The 15,689-nt window shown below is 14.7% G+C and overlaps 2 protein-coding genes across 2 annotated transcripts; both read right to left on the bottom strand.

Moving 5' to 3' along the window:
- Positions 1 to 826: 826 nt before the first annotated feature.
- Positions 827 to 1,003, bottom strand: BO80DRAFT_343766 (uncharacterized protein; the record flags this gene model as incomplete). The annotated part of the gene is made up of 1 exon (XM_025715245.1): positions 827 to 1,003. A coding segment is annotated over one exon (177 nt), but the record flags the coding sequence as incomplete, so codon positions are not given.
- Positions 1,004 to 1,057: 54 nt separating this feature from the next.
- On the bottom strand, positions 1,058 to 1,225 carry BO80DRAFT_343175 (uncharacterized protein; the record flags this gene model as incomplete). Its single annotated transcript, XM_025715221.1, has 1 exon — positions 1,058 to 1,225. A coding segment is annotated over one exon (168 nt), but the record flags the coding sequence as incomplete, so codon positions are not given.
- Between the last annotated feature and the right edge of the window lie 14,464 nt (positions 1,226 to 15,689).

The following is a 15,689-nucleotide window of genomic DNA, read 5'->3' as shown; positions in this document are numbered from 1 at the left end:
CACCCATGAAATATTTATAAATTAGAGTTAAAAATTTTTCTTGAAGAGCGGACTCTATTTAAGATCTAGTAAATATTCTAGAAAATCTATTTATTAAATTTAATTTTTCTATTTTATATTTAATAATAAAATTAAAAAAAATTAAACTTATTAATTATTGGATTTATTTCTTATTAACTTTGGTTTAATACATGAAAGATTATAAGTTTAAATAATTAAATAAGACTTTAATTATTTAAAAAATCTTTTTAAAATATTATTACTATTATTTAAAAGAATAAATAATAGTAAATAAATTTTAATTTAAAGTACTATAATTTAGCTCAACACTGGAAAATTTATAAAACTAAAAAATTACTAAATAAAATATACTCTTATTATTAAATTAAGATAGGATTTTACTTATGCCTTCTTTAGATGTATTAGTTTCTAAATATTAAAATTTTATAGAATTAAAATATATTAATAAGAGTACTTGTTAAAAAGTAATAATTAAATAATAAAAAATTATTTATTTATATAGATTTAATTAGATTTTTCTAGATTTTTATCTATTAACTGCTCCACGAAGTAAAGAAATAAAAAATAATATAATATAAAAATAATCTTAAATAAATTATTAATAAAAATTATAAATTCCTAAGAAAACTTAAATATTATAATAATTTTTAAGTAATAACCATAAAATAATATTATTTATTTAGTAAGAATCTATAGATATACTATTAATATTAATAATATATTCTAGAAATTTAATTTAGGATTGGTAAAATGAGTACTTTAATAATTTTATATAAAGCTTAGTTTCTCGGAGTTTTTCTAGTATTTAATAAATATATTTTATATAGGATTTCCTATCTAATAAAAAAATAAAGATATTATCTAGATATATTATATAAAAGTTATTAAGAAATCTATAAAATATAATATATATATAATTTTGAAAAATTACCAGAGCATTAATTAATCTAAATAATATAATTATATATTTAAAATAATTATATTAAATATAAAATACTATTTTTCATTCATTCCTTTCTTTAATATGAATTTAATATTAAATATTTTTAATATTAATTTTTAAAAAATATTTATTACTTGAAACCCTGTCAAGAATTTCCGAAATAAAAAATAAAAAAAAATAATTTTTTATAAAAACTTTATTTAAACTCCTATAGTTTATATAAAGATATAAACTATTATTTTTTTTAATATAAAAAAATAGAAGTTCCTGCAGGACTTTTAAAAAATTATATTTAATCTAATTTTAGGTTTTTTTAATATATTTCTATAGAACCTTAAGTTTAGCTTCTAAAAGAAAATATATAGGACTATATAAGAATATTTTATTAAATTTAAGATTAATAGCGTAGTTTACATAGCCATAAAAAAATAATTATTAAAAAGAATTTATAGAGAAAATATTACAGAATTAATAAAGTTTAACTGGTAATAATTCTAGATTTAATAATAAATTATAAAATTTTTTTTTAGATAACTAGATATTTTTAGGAAGCTTAACGACAGCGTATATTTTTATTAAATTTTAAATTATTTTAATAAATTTAATAATAGAAAAGAGAGAAATTAATAGTATATTAAATTATTATAAATAATTCCATACTAATAAGATAATATATAGGTCTTAAAATATAGTTATTAATAATAAAACAGGGCTGTTATTTAATTAAAGATCTCTATTAATTTTTATATAATACTATTTAAAAGTTTGAGTGTTTCCTTATGAATTAATAATAATAATAAGAACTTCCTATATATTATAAATAAGAATATTAATTTAATTAATTATTTTAATTTTAAATATAGTAACTAGAACATGTTAAAGTTTATAAACTTTAATAAATTAATAACTAATAATATCTACCTTTATATAACTGTCTAGGTCTGTAAAAATTTCAAGATTATTTTAAATATAAATAAAAATATAAAAATAATAAATAATCTTTACTATAAATAATAAAATTAAAATTATAAGATTTTTTTAACTCCTCTACTTTTCCCTCTGGCTTTGATAAGAACTGGTAGATTTTAATAGATTAAATCTTTTTATTTTTAATAGGATAATAATTTATAAAATATTTAATACTATTATATATAAAATATTATAATTATTTATAATAAATTTATTATTATAATAACTTGAAATCTATTTATATAATTTATAATTATAAAATTATTTATTATTTTATTTATATTTTCTTTTATTATTCTATAACTTATAGTAATAGATAGTAATAGATATTATTTTCTTTTATTCTTTAAGTAGGTACGGAATATATTCTTAAATATAATAATTTAAATCTAGTAATAACTTAATAAAATATAATAAAATTTTTTCTTTTTTAGTCTAACAGGGAAAATATTACTCTAAAATATTAAAATAAATATAAAACTCTTTTAGATCTTAACTGTATTACTAATAAGCTTATTTAAATTAAATTATAATATTTAACTAAAGAATAATAGTATTTTAAATTAAAATAAGAATCTAATCTTTAAATTAAAGCTATAATTTTTTAAATAGTTATCTCTCTTCTAGACTTTTATTATTAATAAAATAATATTATTTTTATCTATATATTAGGTCCATGTAGCTAACAGTAATAAGAATCTTATATTTTTTAATAAAATACTTTCTAAGAGTCTTTTAAAATATATATTTTAAATTAATAATTTATTTTTAATATTTCTAAAGATTAAAGTTCAATGCAAAGTAAAAAATATTTTTAAATTTAATTTCTTCTTTTTCCTTATTAGATTCAGAGAAGAATTGATAATATTTAAATAAAGTTTTACTAAGAAAATAATCTTTCTAGAGATGGACTATTTTCTATTATAAATTATTAGCTTACTCTAACTAATAAATATAATTTTCTAATTATTAGATCTCTTCAATAATAGAAATAGTATTTAAGAATAATTCTAAATTAGTTTAATCACTAACTAATTTTATTTCTTTATAATTTTCAAGAGGTGGCATCTTCCTTAAGTAATTAAAAAAAGAAAGATTAGAATATAATAGAATCTACTTATTAAAATAAAAAGCCTATTAATTAAATAAAAAACTAGTTACTAAACATGTAGGATTCCACTGATAATAATAATATAATCTATATCTATAAGATAGAGACTAATCCTTAAAAAATTAATAACCTAATACTAAGAAGTATTACTTTATAGCAGGTGAGGAGATCCTGAACTATTACTAATAATCTCATGACTTCTATGACTATCCTAGTACGTTACCACAAGAACCCAGACCACACTGGCTGAACTACTATAAAACTAGAACATCAGTTAGGCCGGTACTAATAAGATAAGACCTCCATCCAGCCCATTCTATCACAGAAATATTTAGAAATCTATAAAAAATATTATTCTAATTTATCTAGGATTAAAAAAGCTTGTAAAAACTTTAGAAAAGGATTTTAATATATATTTTTTATTTATAAATCAAATCATTATTTATATAGTAATATATATTATAGTTCTCAATATTTTTATAACATTAATATTTAATAAGATTTAATATCTCTATACGGTCTGGATGAGTAAATAAAGATTAATAATAAATTTTATTAAATAATTAGGCTCATAGATTTCTATTATCTAAAACTATTAAAAGATTATTAAAAAGTAAGAGTCTATCTATTCTTTAGAATATATATTTTTTTAAATAAGCTATTCCTAGTATAATAATAAAAAAGATACATATAATTTGTTATTATAAATGCTCCTCTATAGGGACTAGTTTTAAATTAATAAATAATTAAAATTTAAAATGGTCTAAAGAAAGATATATTTTATTCTTTAAATATTTTATAGATAGAAGAATCTATTCTTAATATTCTATAAAAACTTATTTAAAGATTAAAATATAAATTAAAATATTATTTTTAACGGGATAGAATCCAATTATAAAATAATAAAAAAAATTTGTTTATCTAGTTTATCAGATACTTTAATATTTTATAATTATGAAGTATTCTAGTATTTAATAGTTTATAAGAATACTAAGGTAATTTATATATTAAAATTTCTTTCATTTAGAATAATATATTTTAGGGCTTTAATAACAATTAATAATTTCTTATTATAGATATTATAATTATATTTAGTAAGTAATATAGTTCCAACATAATACTAAATAAATTACTAAGTTCTATTGATTAGCGAAAAGAAAATTTTAATTATAATTTTATTTATAATATTTATTAATTTCCAGGCATGTTAGGAGTAGGATTATAATAAATAAAAATAAAAATAAAAACGAAAACTTTTTTTAATATATAGAAAGTCTTGGCGTAAGTTTAATCCTAAATAAAAAATAATTTTTTGGATTATTTTAGTAAAAAAACATATAATCTAGTTATAACTTTTAATCAATTAATAATACAAATCATAAGAATTTTTAAACAAATTAAATTTTCTATATAATAATTAATATCTTCTAGTTAATGATAGTAATTTTCAGTAGATTCATCTAGATATTAATAATAATAATAATAATAAATCTTAGAAATTTTTTTATAATATAGAATTTATATTTATAGATAATAATTTACAGACTAGCTATTTATAATTTCTCTAATATTAAATAAATATAGAGTTTATATTTAATAGTGTTTTCATTATATATTAATATGTTATTGATACAAGTTATAATAAACTTATCTAGATACTCTATTAATATTTTATTAATAAAATATTAATATATAATAGGTCTATTTATAAATCTAAAAAATAAAATATAATAATTAAATATCTTATATGAAGTTTAAAATATAGTAAGATCTTTTAAAATAGAAACTATTCTAATATAATGAAAATCTTAACATCTTAATATATATTAAATTTAGTGAAGATTTTAATATTATATAAATAATCTATTATCTTATTAATTAAAAATATTAGATAAGAATTTCTCTATGAGTACATTTAATTGCTAATAATTAATCTAGAAATAAAATATATTTTTAGAGTCTTCAATTATTAAAATAGGGGATGTAAAGGGTATTAAATTTAAAATAATAAATTTCTTATTAGAGTTCTTTATAATATAATTATAAACTGCTTAAAGCTTTTTTATTACTATTTTATAAAAAGAAGTAATTTTAGACGGATTTTCTCTTTCTAATCAAATTTTATAATTATAATATTGGAAAAGAGATAAAGTATTTAATCGTTTTAAAAAAATATTTCCTAGATTATAGTATTATTCAAATAAGATTTTTTTTAATTTTATTCTGATGTTAAGAAGATCATTAATTTTATAAAAACAATTTTTTTAATAGTACTTAATAAAGTAATAAAAATTTTAATTTTAAAAAAGTATATATTTAGATATTTCTAAAATTCTATTGTACTAATAAGAGTAAGTTTTTGTAAAATATATAAAATAATATTTGGGTATAATCTAGATTTCATAGTTTTATAGAGGAAATAATATTTATAAATTTTTTATTTAGATTTTATTTTATTTTTATTATAGCCTTATATGGACTTCTTTAATAAATATAAAATAAAATATTCTAATATTTTAAAAATTCAAATTATTTATTTTTTAAACTTTATAGTTTTTTTAAATTACATTATATTATTGTGTCTAGTTAACTAGAAATTATTTTAGAATATTTTAAAGTATATTAATGAGAAATCTAATATTAATTTTATTTTTTACGATTACTTAGTTGGAATACTAATATTAACCTATAATTCTACTAATTTGATAAAATATTATATTTAATAAATTATATCTTTTCTAGTATAATATCATATCTTTTAAAATTAAGTATAAGAAATGAAGTATTTAAAAATTAATAACTATTAATAATAATAATTAAATAGATTATATATATTAGATTAGTTATTTACTTGCTATTGAAACCTGCGATAAAAATTATTTTTTTTTTTAAATTAAGAATATAAAATATTAAATTATATTAATAGTAAATTAATTTTTATCATTAAATAAGTATTTACTATAGAGTTAGTAAGTATATAGGTAAAAGTGATAATATTGTCTCAAAAATAAAATAATAATTATAAAATTACTATTATTATTTTTTAGAAGGTCTTGAAGATCTAATATATTTATATAAGTTCTTAATTTATTTAAAATAAAGGTTTTTTTAGATATTGTTTTTTATTAATTTTAATTTCCTTATTAGAATCTTTACGATCTTGATTTAGTAGATTTTCTACTTAAAATATTTTCTATTTATATAATTAATTTTTTTATAGCAAAAGTATTTTTTATTAGATATTTTTCAATCTCTAGCTTTATACTAGATACTTTAGTAGTTAGTTTAAAAGAAGTATTATTAAATAAAATATTTTTAAAGATAACAATATAGGAATCCTAGATATTAATATAAATAATAAAACTTATTTTTCAATATTATTTAATTAGATTTTAATAAAATTAATAGAATCATTATATTCTTATATATACTTATTGAATATAGTTTTTTATTATTAAATAACTACATGGTTAGCTTCTTTAGCTTAAAAAATTAATTATAGAGATTCTCTTTTTAGAATTTTTTATAGATCCTGGCTTCTATAGTTAGATAATAAAAAATTAAAATAAAAATATAAAACTTATTTTTAATTTTTATTTGTAGATTTTAATACTGCTGATGTGTATTCCTAATTTTATTTAAATTAATAAAAGTAATATTAATAAAATATTCTAATATATTACTAGTATTATAATAAGAGTTGATAATATTTAAAAATAAAGAATAAGAAATCTTTTTAATATTTTGTTTATATTAATTAATAATATAGGCCTTACGTATAATTAGAATATTAAATTGATTAAGACATAATAAATTTTTTATATATAGTTAGGATCTAGTTTTTAAAGATAATAATTTTTTCATTATTAAATAAAATGAAATCTAGAATTTTTATTATTTTTTTAGAGAATAGCAATGTGGTATCTTAATTTAAATTTATTATTTAATAAATAATTCATATAACAAAAATATTTTTTTAAGATTTGTAAGCAGATTCTAGCTTTATTAATTTTATTTATTTAAGATAATACTTCTTTTTATTTTAGTAATATATTTTCAAGTTTTTAATTTATTTATAATCTTTAAAAGGATATTAAAGATTCGTTAAGAATCTTATTCATATAGATTATAAAATTGTTCTTAGCTAATTTTACTTTTCTAATTAAATTTATTATTTACTATGGTAAATACTTATTAGTTATTTCTAATATCAAAGCTAGAATTCTAGGTGTTCTTTCTAACGATTTTAACTAGTTATTTAAAGATTTATAGATTAAGATAGATTATATTAGTTATTTAAGTACCGCTAGAACGCAGGTTAAGATTACTAATAATTCAAGTAAATAAATAACTATATATAGTAAGACAAGAAGAAGAAAAATAATACTTAAAGTTATAATATAGCTATTTAATATAAAATAAGGTTGTATTAGTACTAACTACTCTAGAATTCTAAATATCAAAAAAGAGAAAAAAAAAATGAAAAATAAATATAAATATTTATTAAAGAAAAACAATACTAGTAGTAGTAAAGTAAATAGAATAAATAATATAATATAAATATTATGTAATATATAACAGAGCTGCCATCACAATATCTATAATACTTTTAATATAATTTTCTTTATATTAAACGTCGTGATTATAATATCTTAATATTTTTTATAAATACTTTCTATATTTGTAAGATTTGAAATAAAAATGATTATATTTTTTAATTAAATCTTTTTTTTAAAAACATCTTATGCATGTTTTTATAATTTAATTTCTATTTTATCATTTTTATAACTATTGCTAGTACTAGGTTTATTTTGATATTTATAATAATTAATATATTTATATTATAAAACTGCTTTAGGCTTTTTTTATGAGTAATCTTTCTTATATTCATAAATTAAAGTAAATTATAAAAGATACTTTAAACTTTTTATATTCATTGTATGTAGCTAGTTATTATTTATAATAAATCTTTTTTTATATTAATAATAATCTATTATAATATATTATACTTTTGTATATTTAAAGTAAATTAAAATAATAATATTTATAGTCTTACTAGCTAATGCTTGTGAAAATATATTTAAAAATTAATTGGTTTATAAATAATATTATTATAATTTTTTTCTTATAAACTACTTTACAGAGGTAGCTTTATTTTATTTATAAAAAACTTAGATTTTTTTATTAGAATTCTAATTTATTATTTATTTAAATTTAATTATATTCTCACAAGTATAGCCAACAGATCTTATTTATTAATTAAATAATTTATTCATCTATAAATCGTATATTAATTATCAAAAAAAGGAAAAAAAATAAATTATATTATCTATAATTTCTTAATTTTATATTCTAGTTTAGTCTTTATTCCCTTCTAATATCAGCAGTATATAAAGTCTTATCTTTTTATATAAGATTACTAGTAAAATCTATAATTAAATCTTTAATTTTTTATTATTTAAATTCTCTAATTATATTTCCAAGAATTTATAGAATCTAATCTAATTTTATTTATAATAAATTATTATAGTCTCTTTCTTTTATATATTATTAAAAATATAATCTAAATATATTATTATACTAAGTAATTATTATTTTTATTTTAGTTATTTATTTTTCTAGTGGATTCTTATTAAATATTAAATAATTAATAAATTATATAATTATAAATACTATATTATTTATTATCTTATAAATGCTGTATATAGATGTCTATATATTCTTTATTGTTATAATAATATTTTTTAAATTATTTAAATTATTAAAAATCTTTTTTATTTCTATGGTAAGTCTAGTGTAGATTTAAATAGTATAATCTATTTTAATATAGTAAATTATTTAGAGAATTTGTTTAGAAAAATATCTATATTCTTAGTATTCTCTATAATCTTTTCTAATAAATTTTTATAAAAACTATTATTAAGATCCTCCAATTTCTTATAGATATAATTTCTAATATTTTATATAGATATAATTTAATAAATTATCGCACGGGTTTTGAATTATAAGATTATAAAAAATAATATAACAGAATAATATAAAAATTAAATCTATCTAGAGTATATAAAATATAAGATTATATTTTTTTAAAAATATTATTATTAATTTTTTAGTTAATACTCCTCGCGGATATTTATCATTTATAAGAGACTTATAGATTATATAATTTTAAATACTTTACTAATTAAAATCTTAAGGTAAAGGGGATTATTTTAGATATAGATATTTCTCGTGATAGGTTTATTACAAGTCGTATAAGGGTACAATCTCTTATAGATAGTATCTACTTATTAGGATAAGAGACCTATTAATTAAATAGAAATCTAGCTTCTAAATATTTACAATTCTACTGATAATAATAAAGATAGTTTATATTTATAAAATAGATTAATTCTTGAAGAATTAGTAGTCTCATACTAAAAATAATGTTTTATAAATAATAGAGAAATCTGTAACTATTATTAATAATAATATAATTTTTATAATTTTATATATTATTTTAAAGATTTTTATTTTAATAGCTCGACTATTTCTAGACTAATCCATTATAATTAATAGTTTTTTGTGTTGGAACGAGCTAACTAATTTAGTTAATAAAAATAATCTTATAATTTGTAGATAAGAAATTATTAGTATATTTCTATTAAATAATAAAATAATCTAATTATAAAATATGTAAGTCTAATAAGATATTAATAATATTAAATAAATTTATATTTAGTATATAATTTATAATATTCAAGTATATCTTAATATAAATATACATCGTTTATATTTTTTTATCTTTTAATTTTTGTAATTTTTCTATGGCTCCTCTTCACTTATTATTCAAATAAACTTTTTTAATTTTTTATCTAGGTTCTATCAATCTTTTTATTTATTTTTCTTATAATATTATTAGAATATTTTTTAAGAATAAATATATTTAATACGCTATTCTAATTAAGATAAAATATTTTATAATATATACTATTTATGTATTATCTATTTACTGTAAATACTAATTATAATTTTAATAAAAAATAATTTTTAATATTAAATATTATTTAAATATAAATATTTTAATCTTGTATTATATATATTCTAAAAAAATATCTTCTATATTTTTATATAATTTACTTATTTTTTATTTTAAGTAAAATAATAATATTAATACTAATCAATGTGACGGCGGCTCTGTTTAGAAATATATGACTATATTTGTTTTATTTATTTTACTATTGTTTTTTTCTTGCAAGTGCTTATAATACTTCTTATTTTCCTTTTTCACTCCTTATACTTGAGGTTCTAGAGTAGTTTGCACTAATATGAGGCTTCTTTTATATTTAAACAACCATCTTATAATTTTAAATATTATTCTTCATTTCTTCCTATTGCTGTATATGGCTAGCTTCTACTAAGCTATTAATAGTCCCTATCCAACGTTCTTAGCGATGTCTAACAGCCAAAAGGATAACTGACTAATTAAATGAAATAGCTAGAGAAAATACCTAAACTCTAGGTTCTAAGAATAATTAATAACTTTCCGTAATACTACCTGATGAACCAGACTAAGAAAATAGATTTAATTAAATTAAATTTAAAATTTAATTTAAGAGACCTGAAGCAGACTTTTAAAAAACCTTTAAAGATTTTTAATAATTTAGAGATTAAAAGAGATAATTTTTGAATAAAATTATTAAAACTAAAAAATAACTAATCTTACTTAGAAATAGGATGATATTACTAGAGAATAATATTTTTATAGTATAAGTTATTTATTAGATTTTAATTATTTTCTAAAATATAAATATTCTTAAAAAAAATAATAAACATTCCTGACTTATCTCTATTTAATAATAGAAAGACTATTTTCTTTAAAAACTAGATACTAGTTATATATTAAAAATTAAAAATTAATATTAATTAATTTATTACTCTAGTAATATATAAAAGTTATATTATTAACTATTATAAAAATAATATAAGAAGATACTTAATATTTAAACTCTAAATATAACTAATCTTTCTAATAATATTAAAATATACTAGAATATTTAAAAGCTATTTTTACTAATTTTTATAATATTTATAATACTTGCTATCAGTATCGGGACATATATAAAAATTAAAAATAATTTATATTTTTATTTTTATTTCTTATTACTTCACGGTGGAGGCTGGAATTAAAAAAGATTTTTAAAGAAAATTTATATAATAAATCATTTTTTAATATAATTTTAATAATAAGTATTACTCCTTTGATAATTATATAGAAGAATATATAAATTCTATAAATTTAATTAATAACTTAATAAAAAATTATATTAGAAGTAATATTACTATAGCTAGTAGTTATAATAGATCTTATAATTTTTATACTTTTTCTAATATTTTAAACTCTTAGAATACTGCTTCCAAGATTTTAACTTATATTTTAAATATAGAGCTAAAGATTAAGGAAATATTAATAAAAAAATATTTTTATTATAAAAAGTCTAATTATTAAAGTAGAGAATATTCTAAAAAATAAATTATATAAGTAAAGGCTCTGGAAGCCCTTATAAAAAAATTTAAATTCATAAAAAATAATATCTAAAAAAATCTCTATTTTAGGTAAATTAGAAGCTTGAATAAATATAATAAATTTATAAAATTTATTAAAAAATAATAGTAATAGTTTTATAATTACTACTCTATTTTTTAAAAATAATATTATTATTTTTATTTATATACTTGCTAATTCCAGAATTAATATTTATTTAATTATAAAAATTTAATTTATCATTAAATTAGTTTAATATTCTAAAATTTAATATTATTTTTAAAGAAGGCATTTTTAATTATAAATTTTAATAGAAAATAAAATACTAATTTAATATATATAATCTAATTAAATTTTATAATCAATATTTATTAATTTTTAAATATTTTCTTTCCTATATTAGACTTGAAAAGATATAGTACTATCTTTAAAAAAATATAATTTATTAAATATAATATCTTATTGTTTTATTAGAATCGTTGATTGATCTAGTCAAGCTAATTAATATTAAAGAATAAGATAAAAATTAAATTTTTTATAAATATTCTTTAAATTATATTAAAGTAGCTTCCGGTGAATTGTAAGTATTAATAAAATATAATTTAAAAATATAAAATATAATTAAAAAATAACCAACTACAATTTTTATAATTATAATTAATTTTTTTATTTTAATTAAAGTAGCCTATACAAGACTCTAGTAAAGATAAAATATAATCTAAATAAAAAGAATTATTAATATTGTCTTTTTTTAGAATCCTGAAGTCTAAATTAAAGCTTATTTTAATTAAATTTTTTATAAAGAAATAATTTTTATTAAAGTAGCTGGCTTCTAATAATATTAAAAGAATTTAGAGATAAAGACCTTTATTATCTTATTCAATGTTTTTAAGAAAATTCTTATAGAGAAACTAGAGATTCTATATACAAACAAAAAAGATAAAATTAAAAAAGTTCTTTTCAAGTAATACTATAATCGAATAAATATTTTTTTTAAGAAAAATTTAATATATTATCTCCATTCTGATACTATAATTATAAGATTTAATTAAAAAATAATAATTTTCTAAATATTATTTTTTTATAAGATAATAGTAAAAAGGCTGTGGATCTTTTATAATTATATTATAAAGAATCTAATTAAGAGATTTATTATATTAAGTTCTATATTTTTATATTTTCTATTTTAATAGTCTGAAAACTTAAAAGAGATCTCTATTTTTATATAAATTATTAAAAATTAAATACTTTAATTAAAAAGGACCTATATTCGCTACTTTTTATTAATAAAATAATAGAATATCTATATAATACTAAGATTCTTATTAAATTAGGTATAGGGTTTTTACTGGATCTAAATAAATTCTATTTTAAAAATCTTATAATCTTTAAAATATAATATAATTTATTTAAATATTAAATTTTTTTATTTCAATTTATTAATAGATCCACTACCTTCTAACAATTTATTAATAAGATTTTAATAGAGTACTTAGATAAGTTTATTATAATTTATATTAATAATATATTAATTTATAATAATAATATAATTAAATATAAGTTACATATATATTTAATATTTAAAAAATTATAAATCACAGGCTTATAAGCTATTATTTATAAATATAAGATTTATATTATAAAAACTATGTTTCTTGGATTTATTATTGCTATTAATGGTATCTAGATAAATTTAATAAAGTTTATAATTATTATTAAATAAAAAACTTTCATAATTATATAAAAAATTTAATTATTTTTAGATTTTTATAATTTTTACTAAAGATTTATTAAAACTTATAATAAAATAATATAATCTCTGATATAATTGACCTGAAAAAATATTATTTTTAATTAGAATTATATCTATACTAAAGTTTTTAAGATATTTAAGAAAATATTAATCTTAGTTTTTATTTTTATTTATCATAATTCTATACTTCTTACTTATATTGAAATAGATGTTATTAATAAAATTATTATAAAAATATTCTTATAATTTATAAATAAAATTTAATATTTAATAGATTATTACTCTGACTATATTTTCTGTAGAATTTAATTATAATATTTATAATAAAAAATTATTAGTAATACTTTATATCTTAGAAAAACAATAATTAATCTTAAAAAAATTCCAATATATAGATTATTTTAGTATTCTAATTAATTATTAAGTCTTAAAATATTGTATAATTACTAAGAGATTAAATATCTATTAGATATAGTAAATTAAATTCTTTTTAATATTACTCTCTAATTTAATTCTATCCTAGAAAGTATAATATCTTAAAGATATATTAATTTATAAAAATAATAATAAATCCTGGTATAATATTATAAATAAATCTTATTACTTTTAAAATATTTAAAGAATTAAGTATATTCTTTTTTAATAATTTTTAAATTACTGATAGTTCTTACCCCCTTAGAGAAATACTTATAGATTATAAATTATTTTTTAATAATTAAGACTATATCTTTCTAAAACTTTATTAAAAATAAGTTTATTATAATAAAAAAATATATTTTAAAAAATAAACTATTTTTTAATAATTTATTAATAGTTTTAAATAATAAAGACCTACGTATCTAAACTGTTAAATAAAACTTATTATTAATTATTATTTATTTAACTAAGTTAAATAAAGATATTAAATCTTATAAAATACTAATATTACTAGGATACCTAGAACTGAGATATATATTTTTATTTAAATAATTATTTAATTAATAAGTAAAAAAAATATAAAAAAAGTTTTTTTTTAGTATTTTTATAATTTTTACTAATATTGGACTGTCTAGAATAGTATTTATTAATAAATTTTTAAATATTTTTAAAGGACTATTATAGTTTTGCTACTATATTTATCATAATAAATTAATTAATTAAATAAATTATTTTAATACTATATATAAAGATTATATTTATATAAAATATAGTCTAGTTGTTTCTAGAGTACGTATATCCTTAAATAAAAATTTTAAATATAATTATATTAGATTAAAAAAATAATCTATATTAAAATTCTAGGATAAGCTATATTATATATTATAAATAAAATTTAAAATTTTAATAATATATTACTTTTAAATTATTAAATAAATTAAAATTATTAACCAGTATATAGCAGAAAGGCTTATTCTTTTTATAAATTATTATTAAAATAGTTAATTACAATTTTTATTATTAATTAGTTTTATTTTTATAGCCCTATCCTAGGAATCTATAGAATTATTATTTTTTATAATTAAATAAGAATATAAATCTTATATTTTTTTAAATTAGATATCTTTCTAAATCTTTATTATTAATATTCTTAATATAGTAAGCCTGAGCTCTAGCCTGCTATATAAAATAAATATAAAAATTAATAAAAAAAATATATAAATTATTTAATAAGTTTAGACTTGTATAACTAATTAATTTAATTAATTTATAAATTTTAATATTAAAGATAAGATTTATATAAATACTAGAAACTAGTATTAGGATTAATTATTTTAAAAAATATTAAAAAACTAGTATAATTTAGTAATTATTATTAAGAAAATTAATTATATATTCTAAGTTTAATTAGTTAATAATATAAAGATCTATCTTATTTTTTATATTAATAAATTTTATTTTTATAATACTTTAGAACTGCTGCCTGGATAATCTTAAACTAAATTTTTTTAATTAAAATTAATAACTATATTAAATAAGCGTTTAAATAGATCTTAGAAAATTATCTATAAATAAAGACTTTATAGTATTATATTAAATAAATAGAAATTAATAAAAATAATTATATATAGTATTCTACTAATTATTTTAAGAATATATTTTTTATTTATATAATTTTTATATTTATTACCTAAAACGCCCTAGACTATCTAAGTAACTTTCTATATAGATTATTATAGTAGAGAATAATAAATTTACTATAGATTATAAAAATAATAATATTTCTAAAATTAAGGGTAATCAGGCCTAAATAAAAAGATAATATAATAATAATTCTGTTTAAAAATATATAACTATATTTATTTTATTTATTTTATTTATTTTATTTATTTTATTTATTTTATTTATTTTATTTATTTTATTTATTTTATTTATTTTATTTATTTTATTT

The sequence above is a fragment of the Aspergillus ibericus genome (genome assembly GCF_003184845.1).
Source record: "Aspergillus ibericus CBS 121593 unplaced genomic scaffold BO80scaffold_1, whole genome shotgun sequence".
Classification (NCBI taxonomy): Eukaryota; Fungi; Ascomycota; class Eurotiomycetes; order Eurotiales; family Aspergillaceae; genus Aspergillus; species Aspergillus ibericus.
The sequence above is the reverse complement of the archived record's forward strand: the minus strand, read 5'-3'. Positions and strand labels throughout refer to the sequence as shown.